Source organism: Odontesthes bonariensis, chromosome 7 (genome assembly GCF_027942865.1).
Source record: "Odontesthes bonariensis isolate fOdoBon6 chromosome 7, fOdoBon6.hap1, whole genome shotgun sequence".
NCBI classification, from domain to species: domain Eukaryota; kingdom Metazoa; phylum Chordata; class Actinopteri; order Atheriniformes; family Atherinopsidae; genus Odontesthes; species Odontesthes bonariensis.
In genome coordinates, this window is record NC_134512.1 from 12,093,966 (window position 1) to 12,111,192 (window position 17,227).

The following is a 17,227-nucleotide window of genomic DNA, read 5'->3' on the forward strand; positions in this document are numbered from 1 at the left end:
AGAGGTAGCGGGGGCTCCTCTTGGTCCTTCAGGCAGCACATCAGCACCTTTGAGCCATGAATTTGCAAATTCCCAGAAATGTCAGGATCCCCCAAGCTAGTCCATGCAAACCTAAGCTGTTTCTTCTCCCATAAAATGCCAAGGGGATTATCAAATCAATGATATAACACTATACGTGGCCCTGTAATCATTCTTGACAAGGGGGCAGGAGCAGATATTTGGGGTTGAAACAACTTGAGGAGATGAAGCACTTCAGGCCCTGAAGCTGCCAGTGAATAGTAGATGCCTGTGTGGAGGGAGCATGGGGTGTCCTGGGACATATGGAGGCTAGAGTGCTAGAGCAGCAGATTGTAAGATAAGCAGCTGTGTGCGTTAAAGAGAAAGGAGAGCCAGGCATGCTAACCACTACCGCAACTAGCCGCTGGAAAGCACTCCCGCTGCTGCATGTCAACGGAAGACCGTCTACATGGTAAGCTGAAATTGCTAATCGCTGCTAACCACTGCTGACAGCTTCCAAAACAAAATCAGTCAGACTTTATGCTTCCCAAAACAATCCTTCTATGAACTCCACACACCATAACCAAAATGTTTTTACCAAAAAAGGGTAAAACATCTAGGAGTAAAGCATAGATGACTTTTAAAGTTTTTTTTGTCCTCCTAATTATTCCTGCAGGTTCACAAATCAGCTGTGACTAATGTGTTATCTACATCACCTGAAATATTAGGACAGAGACAACATTTTCATAACACAAAGCAAATCAAATGCAGTTTGAACTTTATTTCAAGGGAGTGAACTAATATATACAAGACCTTCAAAGGTTGCAACCATTTGTTTACAAAATCCCGTTTAAGGATAAATGTTCTTTTTAAATACTTTGAAGGGAATTCTTTACAGGTCAAGAGTCTGGAACCTATGCACATTACTAGATATTCAGTTTCTTACATTGTGATATTCCCCAGGCCTTTGTTATAGCTTATGCTGTCATTTAATGCATTTTTCTGCATTCAGTTTTGTTTTCGAAAGGAAAAAATTTCTGCTAGATTTTTTGGACTTTATTATGACTTGTGAGGTCTGATCAGATCCAATCACAAAGCCCCAATGAGAATCAACGCCAGTAAAACCAAACGGGGAGGGCATCAACCCTGGTATCAGTATGAAAACAACCACTTCAAGTTCTATAAATCTTAAAAGCTCTCTGTAAGAGCGAGTGCAAAGCAGTGACACTCACCAAACTGTATCCTGGTGCGGATTTCTCCAACAGGGACGTTATAGATCTTCTCCAAGTAGTTCTTTACGTCATATTTGGTCATTCTGCCCAAACATGTTGAGATAAAGAAGAGAAAGAGAGGACAATTAAGGTGATGCAAGGCTTCAAACATTAGAATTTGGATGGTGTAAGGAATTTCAGTGTGTGTGGGGGAGGGCAGTGGACTTTGAGATCATGTCTGAGGCTGTGGTCCAGCACTTGCAGGGTTATATGATGGATCACTGTTCATCATATAAACACCACATTCACATTAGTGACATATATAGAGAGAAATAATGCAGCCCATTTCCAAACTGCATTCCCATCATTTCTGTAGGACAGGACAATGACGTACAAAACCATATTCAGCTCTTATTATTTGGATCATAAAGTGGAGAGAGGAGAAATGTGAGTGTCAGTGTTCATCCAATTAGCTGTCTGCGAGTATTGATCGCACCCGGTGAAACCCTACACAGGAAGTGGACCTGGCACCAACCGATCTGACGGGGCAGCCAAGCTAAAGGTAGCCCACTGAGTAGCATTTGGAAGAGATTCCTCTGCCCAGAGGAAGCAAGGCTTTTAACTGCTAATCAATCTAGCCAATTGGATTAGCCTGGTAGAAAGCACTTCTCAAATGCGTCAGACAAAGTGCTTAATAGCGACAGTGTGGTCTGACAAGAGTGCCTCGGAGATGGTGTCTTCTATCACCTCATATGTTTCTTTGACAGAGCAGGAAAGTGTTACAGCACCATACCTTAAGTTGTTGTAACAATATTAAGGGTAGCAAACATTTTCATGAGAAAATCCCATACGTGAAAACAAAGAGTCTTTGTACTCTAGAGTGATGTAATATATGTTTCCATGCTGTACAAACAATTGCCCTTTCCACTATAACACGGAACACTTTGGCAAAAGTGACAGTGATGTAGAACAAAAATGGTTCTATGTTGAGTTTACTGACAAAGTAAGCTCACAGTTATGGCACTTGAGTAAGAATTTCCACAACTGACGAAGGATGGTTGTGGTAACCCTAGAATATGACAGGCTTTTCTACAAAACACACTCAGACTTGACCTTTGAAAAGAAGAGAAAAGTCTGTTTTCATAAAGTTCTCCCTTTTTTGGGGGGGGGGGGTGAAGGGGCTTTTGTCTCACTGTGAAGAAAGATGCAAAAGTGCAGTACAGAACGTGAAAAACAAAGACATCTTTTTTCGCCTATAACATGAAAATGACATGTGAAGAAGGTCAGAGGCAGGAAAATACTGACAAGTCCCCCACCCCACAATTAACCAACAATGAAACTCTGTCCGATTAAGATTTTTGTTTTTGGCTAAAGCTAAAGACTATTAGGACCCGATTCTCTGAGATAATTTGGTATGTTTACTAATTTCATGAGAAGCGCTTCTGTTAGCTCCAAACGGTGGAATAGAAAGTGAGCTGCCAACTGTCTATAGATGATAAAATTGATCAATGTCTTCTGTCTTTGTCTTAGGAGTTTAGGAGCATCCAGGTGAGGTGTAAACGTGTCTTTCTGTAAAGAAAAAGTCAGCTGTGCCAATTCCTCATCGCCCCGACTACAGAATCCTCAGTGAAAATTAGCATGTGCACCTGTGTATTGCATTTCCATCAGTGCTGTGCCAAATCAGAGCTGACAAATCCCCACAACTCCAGCAGAGTAATTTGACACGGGACTGAATGTCAATTAAACACTTTCAAAATGCACTCACAAGACAAGTGTTAGCAGTTCTAAGTGGGTTTTGTGACCAGCGTAAAAAGGGCTTGAGTTATTTTCTTTGCATTAAAAGTGAAGTAAGGGGGAGGTCGGTGGCGTAGTGGGTTAAGCAGCCGCCCCATGTACAGAGGCTATAGTCCTCGCTGCAGCTGGCCCCGGTAAAAAAAAAAAGGGAATTAAGATCTGTGTCTATAACAGAAGCCAGTCTTTATTTTGAGATTCTTAACATGATGAATAATATGTGTGTTAAAAATAGGGTTCCATAGACCCCAGCTCGTTTTATGAGGGCACAAATCCAACTTATTTGTTTCCTTTTGCCAAGTGAAGAGAAAAGAGATGTGTTTGCGAAGATGTGGCATGCAAATGCACCTTTACGCTCCATTTGCACCCACCTCTCCCCATAACCACCGTCTTGCAGTGTGTGCCTGAGGGAAGTGAAGCAGAGCGGAGTGACCCGGGTACTTGAGATCATGTAAGAAGGAAAGACTGATTGCTCTAGGAGACAGGTTTTCCTTGAAAGCAGGGGCGGGGAACTGGAGAAGAGGAAAGTAGCTTGTGGACTGTGCAGTCCCATGTGGATCATTAGCAGAGGGAATACTGATCCTGATTAATGAGAAGAAGGTTTTGCGTTTTAAATACACACTGTTTTTAGCACTCCAGTTATCCAGCCACCACAAACCAAGAGATGGTATACATGAAGCATGCCCAGGCATGGTCACGGCTGTTACAGTGCTTAGTGAACAGCTATTACTAATAGCTGAAAAACCAAATAAATGGAAACCAGATGAAATGAGAAAAAAAGAAAACATAATTTTACATACGAAGTTCAATTACCTGGTTTTAAACAACATTTAAACCTCCTCCATAAGCATGAATGTAGAAATTCTTTTCAGCAGTAAATTTGCAATAAACGCTGGATACAACACGTTTCTCACTTCCAAATATGTAAAATAGTAAAAATAAAATAAAAAAATCATCTTAACACATCCTTGACTAGACGGGGTCTTCTGCCTTGTTGGCATAGAGCTTCGTACTCCATCTGTAATATGCAGGCTATGCCCCCTAGTGTTTCACGTAAGGAATAATTTTTTGGGGGGGGTTAAATTAAGACTTTTCGAGAGAGGCTTTTCCACAGTGTTATAAACTCAACATGACAAAAACAGGAACAATATTGCATAGCAAGAAATACGTTGAGAATGTAACCAGACTGGCCTGTTGCTAGTTTCTTCAAATATATTGTTAAAAATACATATAAACTCCTATACTCACCCTATCAGTAGGTTACGCTGCTAGCTAACCTCAAATTTAACACCAATGGTAGCTACACATGCTTTTGAACTTTTGGCCTAGAAAGATTTGCCTTCTTGGCCCACAAAAATAATAACAATGAAGTGGCACACCCGGGATCACTAGACCGTCCTTAGCTTTGACTACAGCTCATATTGTCATGTTATCCTTTCAATAAGCTCTTGCAATGTAGTTCATCCTAGTCAAGCAAGAAGTCTTTCCATGAATTTAATTTGTTTTTCCAACTTATCACATAGTGGTAGGTTTCACTGGTATACAAGGTACACTGTATATAGGTAGACTTAGAAATATATGTATTTGGCTTTAGTCGTGCATAACAAATAACAAATGTGTAATTAATCATTCAAATGCACAATCCCAATCCAAAATATTTTATGCGGCACAGTTTTTTTTATTGAATATGAAGGAACTTATCTAAGAAACGTCCAGTTTTCTAAAGTCTCACAGAAGTAAAATCTAGCAAGATTGGACTAACAGAGGTCAGTTTGTTTGCGAAAGGGCTGGAGGGCAATACAAGGATGATTGTCTTCAACAGTGAGGCCTGATGGAGGCTCCTTGCACATTTAGCACAGCATGTTTGCAAATGAAGTTGTAGATTTGGTCAGAATTAGGATCTCTATCCATGCTGAGAAGTGCAGGCAGTTTTCAATGTATTTCACTATACCATCAAGGGCACATTTGACCAATGCATATTTATTCAACAGCATATTCAATCATGAGCCATGGACTCAAAAGAATTATTCTTGGTGAAAAAAAGGAAGAAGGAGTTCTGCATGAAATCCAATGCCCCCCACAGAGCCCTGATCTTTACATCTTGTCAGTGTGGGATTTCATGAGGAGACACAAGCAATTGAGAAAACCAAAATCCAAATAAAACTGTGGGAAGTTCTCCACATACCTGGCACAACACATCTACCAATTACTTTGCTGTAAAAGCAGCTCATGGTACATGGTGGATAGTGCTGACAAGGGGTGGTTGGCTAAATTGATACATTTAAAAAAAAAAATTTTATAGAATATTTCAAAGCACCTCACTTTGTAAAATTTTTGCAAACACAAATCAATACAATAGAAAAACATTTAAAGACATTACGTTAGAGAGTTGTTTTCTCTCTGACCTGACTCAATAAGTGACTCTCATCTTAGCAACAAACTATGAGCCACTTTGAGAGAAAGTCTAGGGTTGAAAGCTGGGGAGAAAATGTCAAGTTAAGAGTGTACATAAACAAGGCTAAACTTAGCCAAAGGGCGTGGTGCCTCCAACAGTGATGCAGGCTGCATATGATCATCATCCCAGTATAAACACCCATCTGACTCCACCAGCTAACCTTTCACACTTCTGCCTCTCAAGAAGAATGAAAACCTGTCTCAAGCAACTGCTATCGCTAACAGCATCGTTCCTCAGCAACTGGTATATATTTATATGCAAACACACATGCTACAAAGATTCCTCGGCCAAGATGATGAAAGAACTGCAAACACAAAACCTAGAGGGGCACGAGATGACGCAGACGATGGATTAGTTTCAATTATGGTCCGTTGTTGCCAAGCAGGTTTAAGTCAGCCACAGTAGCTTCATTGTCAGAAAATAATTTTAAAAGTTATATTGTTCTGTATTATTCAAGGGGAAAATGCAGACGCAGGTGTAGCGCCTCAACTTTGTGTGTTTAAAGTAACAGAAAATGGACATGGATGAAATAAACTCACCGTCTTTGTTGTGCCCTGCTTGTTTGTGTATAACACCACCACCACCATTTACACACACACCTATATCCATTGCCTTAAAATGTAATCCCTCAGCAGCAGTGAATCTACATGCTTCTGTGTATTTCCTATTCTTTAATGTTAGCTAATTCACACTGAACGGAGAAGATTGTGAATATCATTTCCAGTTGTTTAAGGCGGTCGATTTCTACCTGAAAGCACATGAGAGAACTAGGTGAAAGGGCACGGTATAAAAAAAAAAAAAGACAATAAAAGACAGAGGCAGCTTTGGAAGTCCTTGTATTGTAAAGGACAGACTTTACAGCTATCTACTTACGGTGATCTTCAAACCCAAAACGTAACATACACCAACTCAAAAAGATTTTGCATGTTGAACATTTGTAGGTCTAGAAAAGCATTTGTAGGTGTTAAAAAGATGTCTCAATGCCAGGTTATTTAGGCTTTTATTGGACAGTTGGCAGTAAAAGGATTAATGTTGCACAAAGAGGCTGAAGTGGGTATGACATACAACATAGCCTTGACCATAAATTTTAAAGTCAAATGCTTTAAAATGACATAAAAGCCACGTTAAAATTTTATGTGAAGAGAAAGAAAAATCATCTGGTTAGCAACAAAACAATTGGTTTAGCAGGTGGACAGTGGGCAGCTGAATAAATATTGTGTGAAACACTATTTTGATCTGGTGTTTCGTTTCATATTTGGGTGGAATGTTTTTGTCATGGTGATTCATGTTGTGTGGATTCCACTGTTCAGTTAACAAAATTCAATGCCACTGTCACTGTACATTTTTAATTACAATAATAACACCTTGGTGGTAGCTAAAGTTTGGATTATACTTCCTTAATTTACTTGATTAAAGTACTGCAATGTACCAACAGCACCAATGAATCTTATACTGTAGCGCACATACACCTATCCAGAAATATAAATACACATTGCTACGACACATACACCATGACAAACGCCATGTTATGCTCTGTGCAAAGATAATGCTTCTGTAAAAATACATTTTCCTATATATAATAGGTTGCAATAAAACCCAGGTTGCTCTTAATAAACACAACAACCAATATTCTGTATGTGAGGTCACTTTCTCATTTTCATAGCTCTGCCAGTCCAAGTGTAGATTCAATCGGGTCAACGGACCATCTCCAAAGATATACATGTTCTTGTATAGCTGTAGTAACTTGTTTCCATTACATGAAAAAAATCAAAACAATGGCACTGAAACCCTGTCACCAGCATGTGTTTTGGCAGTGTTTTTGTAACAAAGATCTACCAACACAAACATAAACGCACACAATGACATAGGTCACATCTGTCAGCTAAGGTCCAGGTTCTGTGTAACTAGAGTTAGAGTTTTAAAGCTTAATGAAGATCCAAGTAAAGATCAAGCATTTGTACCCAACAATGGAGGTTTGCTCTTGTTATATCTTCCTTGATTCAAGATTAACTTTGCTTTGTACATGCAGGGATGATTCAGTGACCATCATGCCTCTTGTGGCTACCATGATTCCTCCCTTAGAAAGGTTGCCTGTTTTAGCAACTTGACTTGGAAAACCACTGGAAGGCCTTTTTTGTGGCTTCTTGTTTGATATAAATGAGCTAAATCTACTTTGAGGCTTTTTATAGCGCTGTTTGGTTGGTGAATTAAGTTTAGGAAAGACCAGGGAATGGCATGGAGGATGATGCAGCAACACACAGACTTGCAGAGTCACAGACGATGGGCCGTTACTGCATTCTGGAGGGATCTCTCTCGTTTAACACTTCATCAGAAACAACCTGGCCAACTTATACTATATTGCCCTGTAAAACCTGTTACAACAGTGGTGACTGCCAAACCCTATCAACGTTGACACAGATATCAAACTGTAGACAGAACTCACTGTCTGAAGTGCACAAATACTGAAAAGTTCCAGAAATGTACAAGTGGAAAATACCATGATGATAAACTGTACATGCCAAGCACAGGAACATTTCAAAGACACACAGCACATTTTTACCATCACTGACTGATAAATAGCAAAAATTTGAATACAACCTGTGGTTTCAAAAGAACACAAGAAAAAAACAGCTAAATTTGTCTCTTTGACATGTAATATTGTTTGTTCTAATAAGTCTTGCAGACTTCACGTGCAACCTTTGTAAACACACTATACAAACATATATAAACGTTGAGGGTACACCAAACAGTCCATACACATATACAGTACATGCACGCACACAACATCAAAGTAAATTGTGTCAGGGTGGCTTAGCGGTGAGAATGAAACAGGAGAGTTGTGTTCTGCACAGATGAAAGGCAAAAGAAAGCCGCTCCTCATTGTTGGCCAACCCATTGTCGGGCTGGGTTAAGATATGCACACTACTTTAACCCTCCCATCTACACAGACGATATATGCACTGAAGTTGCTCAACACTAAGTATCAAGATCATAATAGAAGACTTTCTTTACGGTGGAAGCCATAAAGGAACCTGAGATTTAGGGAGCTAAGAGACAATTGAGAAGTTGAGAGTAAAGGAGCAGCGTGTGAAGGATTACCTTCATTGTTTGGGTTTTGGCCTTACAATAAAGCAGAAACGGATCAAAGACTGAGTCATCAGGTGTCACCTAACTTGTTACAGTGAGTCAGGTCAGGAAAGCTAATCACACTCATCTAGTGGTTGTTATAACTACGTCACATTATAATTAATTAAAGTTTATTAGCCTAAACAATGACCTGGTTTTCCACCTTACTTTTACCACATGGAATTGGTGAGCAGACACAGTGAGGAGCCCTTTCCACACAACATGTTCAAGACAGGAATGATGCGCATTCCTGTTGTGCTATTTTTCAGGTACAAAGGTGTGCGTGTAAGGTTGTGAAGGCTCATAGAAGATACCACCCTAACCAATGACGATAGTGTAATCCGGCTAATTCTGCACCAGTGACTTGCTATTTGAAGGCACACACAGATGTGGCAGTAAGTCACCTCTTTTTTTTCTGTATGAATTACCAAAGGGGAACAGCAGCAGGTTTGCAAGGTCTTTTTCGTGCCAACATGGCACGAACACTTTGTGAAAAGGACTAATGATTGAAGATTATTACACTTACCCAACAAGTACTGAACAGTTGTCAGTGTGGTAAGACACTGCGAGCTGCTGAGTAATCGGGTCAGTTGTCATAAGTCTGATTACACTTACAAACTGCAGCATTGTCTGGTTTCATGGCTACAAGTCTAAATTGCACAAAATGTGACCCAGTTGTAGACCAAACACAAAAATTCAATGGATGTGTTCTTTTCTTTGTGTTTGTCAGCATTGGCATCCAGCCATGCCAGGTGAGGTACAAGAGGTGTATGTGTGGGTGTAAACCTAGAAATTTGATGATGTCCTAGAGCAGAGAAGAAATACCTGCAGAGCACTAAAAGTCCTTGAACAATTGTAGACAAACAAATACTTCCCTCCAGCAGGTAGAAACAGAATTACGAGAAAACGCTGCCCAGGTGTTTCTAACAACGAGCGCCAAAAAGGGTTTGGCTGTGGATGTGTAGCAAAGCGTTTTAGAAAAGCACAATAAACAGCAGAGCCTGGGGTGGAAGAGAAGAAAAGGACAGAGAAAGATGAACAGACGCTATGAAATGAATGCGAGCACAAGAAAGAAAATCAGGAAAAATAGAAGACGGCAACAAAGAAGAAGGTAAGCTACTGAGGATATCTATCTCCCAGGTGTCATTAAGATAAAGGCCACCTTGTGTAATTTCCCTGACAAGACAGCATCACCACTTCTCATTAACAGCTGCTTGGCTCAAGAATCTACCCACGCTTACACCGCCTACCCTCGAGAATTATAACTACAACAACAGCTTTCACTGCCACTATGACTCAGACTTATCAATAAGCTGGGAGTGGGAGTGATATTTGGTTTGTGTCATTGTCTCACCATGTGTGTCCTCTTACTACATCGTTTGCATGAATAGAGAAAAAAAACAATCTTTCAAGCACACACTGAGGCCCCAGCATCCTATCAATCTGCCGTACACTTCTTGCAGGCATCAAAGACTGCAAGAAAAAATAACCTTACACACCCTTATAAAACACACACGCACCCTGCACTTACCCACCTTTGTGCATATATACACAAAGTCACACACCATTCTCACAAACTGACTTATTCACACTGACAAGTGTGCACACATACACACGCACACAATTACATAAGCACCCTAGGAGTTTGGCAGAGAAGAGGCAAAAATAAGAGTGGGAGGCCAAGCACCTGGATGAACAGATTATGGTCTAAACCCCACCAGAGACACATAGATGATCTGCTACAAACTTCAATTTTTTACTCCTTAGTGAGGGTTCTGGGCCTCTCTTCGCCTGAGGTGCACTGCTAACCCCAGTAACCTTGGCTGATAGACAGTCAAAAATCCGCTCATCACTGTTGGTGTTGACATGTAAGGGCCTTCTGAAGTGCTGTCGGACTAAATATGTATTGTCCAAACCCATCAAACTAAGGCCACATACAGAAATTCAGTAATGTTGTTCTTATTTAGATGCATTCATTGCTGAGGTAGTCAAGTGGTGTGATGTATTGACTACTATATTGGTCCCAGGTTGGCCCCAGTGTCTTGACGTTTACAACCTTGTCTGAACTTCAGCTCCACAACCAAATAAAAGCCCTTTGGACATCACTACCTAAATCCCTCCCCATGACGGCCTCTCATTTGTCATCACTGCAACTACAAGTATCAAAAGTAGTCATAAGCATGACAAAGTGTCTACATTACCAAGGACCAAGGCAAGTTTTCTGTTCCTGAGGCTGTAACACCACCTGGTGGCCGGGATACCCAACTCGGGTCTATATTAATGGTTGAAGAAAAATGCGTTTTCATTTAATTATATCGTAGGTTTATCTGAGTCTACCATACTCCAACAAAACCAAAAACCTAAAGTAAAGTTTTCAGACAATTTGCTTTAACTCACTGGGAGGGTGATTTCTCGAGCTCGAGGTTCAAACTTTTGTGATATATATAACAACATGAGAACAAAAATGATCATCTTGCACTTGTCTGGCTCTACCAACCTCTCAGAGAATAATCTACATTGATCCATCTTTCTGTTCCTAAAATATGGTATTGAATAATGACTAGAACAGCGCTTTCAAAGAACATTATGACGCTACAGTGAAGCAGACTGGACATAAAATCGCATTTACCATATGAGACACTGTTTGAAATTCTATCATATTGCTTAAACAGTGGAAGAAATCTTGATTTGTGGCCAAAAATGTATTTTGTGAGATCACAGTAATCTTGATCTTCTTGATCTTTAGTAGTTAGTTCATCCATCCATCAAAAACATGTGCATGCACTTGTTACTTCAATATTGGACTACTGTAATTCTACTGACTTCTCTTCATTGGCTACCTGTTAAATTCAGAATAGAATTTAAAATTCTGCTCTTCACATATAAAACTGTAAATGACCAAGCTCCATCATACCTAAAAGATCTCATAGTCAGATATTTTACCAACAGAGCACTTCATTCTCAGACTGCAGGGTCTACTTGTGGTTCCTACAGTGTCTAAAAGTAGAATGGGAGGCAGAGCCTTCAGTTATCAGGCCCCTCTCTGTGGAACCAGCTGCCAGTATACGTCTAGGATGCAGACACCCTCTCTACCTTTAAAGGGGAACTCCGGGGCATTTGAAGCACAATCCCATTGCTAGAGGTTGTCAAATACTTACAGTAGGACACAGACTGCTGCAAATCGGCGCTCCCTGTGCGGCGATTGCGCTGTTTGCGCAGCCTGTCATGCTAGCCAAATACGTGGTGGCTAAGGGGCAAGTGCTAAACCTTCCACGTAAAACAACAACTTGCACACTGCAGAAACGTCACACCACTTTATAAACCATCCGACAATAAAGTCACAAGCCTTACCATCAAAACCATATGCATGGTTCTCACATTACTGGCATGGGGACGTTACAAAACAACTTTATAAACAGCATGTCACTTACCTGTTGTCGGTATGCTCGCGCATGTGACAGCCCAAAAGAGTCAATGGACGATACTCCCATATACAAAGCAATTATCTTCTCTAGAAAAACTGCGTTCAAGTATTTAAAACATTACAACAATACATGCCCAGTAATATTGTGGAACGGCACATGGATGTATGCACCATGGTCAACCCAAATACAAAATGCTTTCGGCCAAAGCGGTCATATAACACCTGTGTGGAGGGATGAAAGAAGGTGGAGAGTTTATAGCTCTGAAAAGCTGGTATTGGTCTGTGTAGCATACCCTTAAACAGAATGGCTTCCAAGAAGACAGATAAACACAAGTAAGGTGATTGGCAGTTTTTGTTTAAGTTACAACATTTACAAATCCACAACTGGAGCAATTACCTGACTTCGAACGAAAAGACACTGGTGGCCAGTGATAGACTAATGATATTTTAATGAAAAGTAGTAGTTAACCTTTCTTTTACAGCATTGTGACTTTTTGACTTGTCACAGCAAGAAAATCAAAGCTGAGGAAGGTTTGCGTAACAATGTTTCACTCTCTTTAAGTGTGTTTTTACACTGTCGCTGTTTGGTTCGGACCAGAGTTTATTTCCTTGCTTCTTTGGGCAGGTGTTTAAGCTAATCTGAACTCCGGTGCGGACCAAACAAGCCAACTCTGGTCCACCTGAAAACGTGGGTCTCAATTCACTTGCAAACAAACCCCACAGACTATCCAGGGAACCAAAGAGAGGAAGTGACGTAGAGGGCAGTGCATTTTGGATAGAAAAACAACAACAAAGCCAACAGTGTGAAACCAAAGAAGCAGTTGGAAAATATCCTGCGGGCAGACGTGGAGCAGTGAGGAGGTGCAGGTGTTTATTGCTGTATGGTCACAAGACTAAATATTGCGGCTGCTTGTGGCTTGGGGGGTTTGCTTGTTGTGAACAAGCTTGCTGAATGGGATGGATTTCCATTTTGGGTCCGAGCCAATCAATGAGTCGGGTTTTCTTCTCCCTATTGCTTTTTTTCTTACTGATAAGCGCTCATTGCCGCCAATAGCGCCCCAAACACTCAGCTGTCACAACTGCGTGATGTTGTCCAGGCGGTTTGGGCTGCTAAGTGTCCCTGGAGAGTGATCATAACTGTACAAAGAAGGCTATAAATATGTTACCTTAATAGGATGCAGTTGCCTTTAATAAAGTGAATTGTTCTTTTATCTAGACATACTTAAAGTTAAAAACAGAGCTGATTTATGGCTTACAGTCGTTATTTGCAAGTGGCTTTCCGTGTCAGTGTAGGTGCACAAATTTAACAAGTTATTAACAATTGAAAGAACAACGAGATTTTTTAACTGCCTCCCTATACATCTGCTTAATCAGCACAGTAGTAGTGCTGCAATGCATTACACAACAAAGACACAATGCACTAATTGAGCATCTTGGTTAGAATTGAAGCAAATAATCCTTTGTCTAAGGAAGCTTACAGGTTCTCAACTGGAAACACTTGGAGTACAAGTTAAAGGTAACAGATTGGCCATTGGGATGCATTTTCATTCACATTTTCACATAAAAAATACAAGCATCTATTAGCCTCTATGCAAGGGTATGTTGAATAGTTAGGGTCAAATATAACAAGAGACAAATCTTTTAAGAGGAAAAAATATTTCTTAAATTCAGGCAACAGTTTGAAACCACACAAGACAGAAAGACATAAGCCATCATGGTGCAGAGTACGGTTAAATCAGTAAAATCCAATTACTTGAACATGCTGTAATAATTCACGGCATTCATACGCAGCCAGGCTTATTTGAGATGAGCCAGACCTCTGTAGAATCTATCACTGGCAACCGGCGCATAAATCATACAGTTAGATTTGTGTCCAACTTGATCCTGACTCACTCTGACATTTCAACAATACATGCAAAGGTATTGTTTGAGACATTGAGAGATCCAGGCGGCTGCACTTCTGGCATTACATTTGCTCTCCGCCATCTGTTTCTCACCTGATCCGACATTTGATTGATTTTGATGTAAGAAAACCAGTGTGTTGTTTTATAGAAACTTATGTAGAATTTTCTTATTAGATCAGAAAGTCTCTTAATTGAATTAGTTTGGTTCTGAAGGTTTCTTCTGTTTTGTAGAGTTAATGTTAATCAATGTGGCGGACATTTTAAAAATATTTATGGACAAAGTAGGGGATGGACAAGTTTAGCTGAAAATCAACCTATTAGGGTGTTTTTCACCTCAAAAACTAAGGGGTGCGGGCTGCACAGCGGTGTGATGGTTAGCAATGCTGCCTCACAGCAAGAAGGCCCCTGGTTTAAATCCCAGCTGGGGTTTTGCATGACATTTTAGGGCAAAATGTACTTTTGTGTGTCCCTGTAAGCAACTAACTTTTTTAAGGCCATTTTAAGCAGAAGAAAGTACTGAATGCATGCTAGGATAACATCTAAAAGCCCCGAATGTAGTGTGGAAATTATTTTTTATTTTTTTTAACAAATTGGTAATCTATTGACCAAGAAATTTCACTTTCTTTTTTTTTGGGCATCACCATCGAACATTGCGTTTGCTCGTCACAATAAATGACCACCCAAAAACCATTGTCTTTTCCTCCATCATTACTTCCTCCAATGATGTTAAGTGGTAAAATCAGTCTGTAGTCAGGTCCTGGGTAGGTTTATATGAAAACTTTACCAGAGATGGTGATTGTGCATGACCAAATCACGTGTGGCTCAAAGGACAGCAAAGTTTTGTAGCTGACAAGGCCGTAAAAGAGGATCATTACATTCTTCTAATGTAAACAGATAACATTATAATATTGTAAACATTCATTGTTGTTTACTAAAGCCACATGTAATCTTCCAAAATACGACCCCCAACTGCAATATCTTTCAATAGCTGCACAACCATTTTTTTTTTTTTTTTTTTAAACCGAACTTGTTCATGTTTATTACTTTTCAAAATATTCTTTCTGTTTGTCCTTATTAAATATCTTGTTTTTCTGCTTGAAGGTGACTTTTTTGCTGCTGGTTTGTGCTATAACATAGCAATGCCCCCCACTGGAAGGCTAAACAAGGAATGATGATATCTTAATATTACGGTTCAAGCAAAATACCTTTGGTATTGAAATGTATTGTTATCAGCAGATATCTAAATTCAGATAGCTTAGGTATCGGTTCTGAACCGAGAAAAAGCAGATCTCCAACACAGAGCAATCTGCCAGGTAGGCTAATAGTGTGATTATTTAATGTGCCACAATACAATGAAAGAGAACATTTGTAAGCAAAGACTTACTCCATGGGGATACGAAACTGGACAGTGTCAGGAGGCTGCTCTTTTCCTGGCCGCACCAGAGTCAGGAACCAGTTGGGTCTAAAGATCCTCAGCTGGGGGTTCCCCAACTGGTAGAGAGGGTGTCTGAGAAAAGACAAGAAGGCAGACTCTTATCATCTATAGTCATCATTCCAAAACCTACAGGTTGTCTGAAACACCCTGTAATATTTCCAGAATGGTGGGACAACCTGTAATGTTTCATGGATCAACACTAATAATAAGAAGACATTAGAGATACAAAGGCAATCATTGCTCCCTTTAGAGTTTTCTTTTTTCCAACTGGGAGGAGACCCTGAAGTCGCTGGAGGGATTACACATCTCTTCTGGTGCCAGAGCGCCTTGGGTTGCCCCAGGAGGAGCTAGAGAGTGTCGTTGGGGAGACCTGTTGTCTCTACGACCCATACCTCGAATAAGTGGAAGAAAATGAAAGGAGAGATGGAACTTACCTTATCATCATACTATGAAATAAAAACTCAGAGGATGTGACCATTGTCTTGGTTTGCTACATTCTATCCAAACTATGCAATGCAGCTTCATGTGACATTTACCTACCACGCTGTATTAAAGCAAAATGGCTATTTAGCTATAATATATGCTTCATTGAGTGTTTCAAAACGTCTGTTTAATGTGCGGCACTGTGAAGGAAATCTGCACTGGATTCAAACCCATGCTTTTCTACCTAGAAGACATATTAAATGTTCATATCTAATCATGCATGCGTCAAGCTTGATTGAATTGACAAAATGGCTTGATTTAGAGATGTGGAGAAAAAACTGATACTTGAGAAAGTCAAGTATCAGTGACTGATGTTAACTCCATTTATTAACAGAACTGCAAAGCCTAGCATCACAAATCTTCCCAGCCATCACACTTTACTGTAATCCATCAAATCCCTACTTTAGCACAAGGCTTAAACTCATAGAATAATGTCATTATGGCCCAAATTCATTAAAATATACAGCTGAGTTGCTTCTCCCTCTGCTGACCATGATAACGACCCGTGAGGCATGTGTACTTCGGCTCAGGCTGCATGCTAACGGGCGTTTGTTTTTAGCATCCCTGGCTAATGCTAACAGCGTTCTCGCCACGTAAATTAATCCAAGTGACCGTGAGAGAGGAAACACACATTTAAAACGTGTTATCAATGTATTATATCCACAAAAACAGCATGTGCTCAGGACCACGTTGGGATGCAGAGGACAAGTTCCACCAACTTGAGACATGCTAGTCTTAGCTGGGTTTGCTACGTTACAAAACAAAAACATCATGTGACAAACAATGCAGAGACGAGGTGTCGCAGCCTGTTTGTACACTTGATATAAGCGCTTGTTACTTACAACACTCTTGTTACTGGCATGATGCGGTTTGTCAGGAGGCATAAGCTGCTGGCTCGTTGATTTGTAGTTTCTCAAGGTTGACGAACGTTACACGTGCAAGGATGTGCTTCCGGTGACAATTACAATGCGCAAGCGCACTGTATTCGCTCTGTGCCCTTCAAGTAAAGTTTGCAGGATTGAACTCAATGGGTACTCAACTTGTTAGCTCATATTAATTAGGTAAAGCCTGAGGGAATTTAAGTCTATTTTACATGCTAGCTAACTAGCTTACCATTTGCGATAAACACACGAAACTTCAAGCATTTTATGCATGTACACAACATATCACTTTGAAAAAAACACATACATTGTCTATTCAGAACAGCTGGATGGATGTAGAGGTAGAGGTTTCCATAAATGCCCATTTGACTCTGACTCTATTTCCGCTTTGTCCCAGATGTTTTCCTTGGATTACAGGTCTGAGGAATGCCATTGCTGTGAATTGTTTTCTCAGAGTTAGTCTGGTCCTGCGGCAGCAGAGGGAGACCTTGTTCCATGTCTGCTCCAGCCGCTGTGCCCC

The 17,227-nt window shown here is 40.3% G+C and overlaps 1 protein-coding gene across 1 annotated transcript in view; it reads right to left on the reverse strand.

Annotated features, from left to right (window-relative positions):
• Positions 1 to 16,781, reverse strand: part of mrpl23 (mitochondrial ribosomal protein L23) — a 41,371-nt gene extending 24,590 nt beyond the window's left edge. Inside the window, exons 1-3 of the mRNA XM_075469505.1 lie at positions 16,669 to 16,781; positions 15,293 to 15,415; positions 1,230 to 1,312 (exon numbers count right to left, since the gene is read on the reverse strand). Of these exons, the coding sequence (XP_075325620.1) occupies positions 1,230 to 1,312; positions 15,293 to 15,415; positions 16,669 to 16,688 (226 nt within the window). The 5' untranslated portion in view covers positions 16,689 to 16,781. The remainder of the gene's footprint in view (positions 1 to 1,229; positions 1,313 to 15,292; positions 15,416 to 16,668) is intronic.
• Between the last annotated feature and the right edge of the window lie 446 nt (positions 16,782 to 17,227).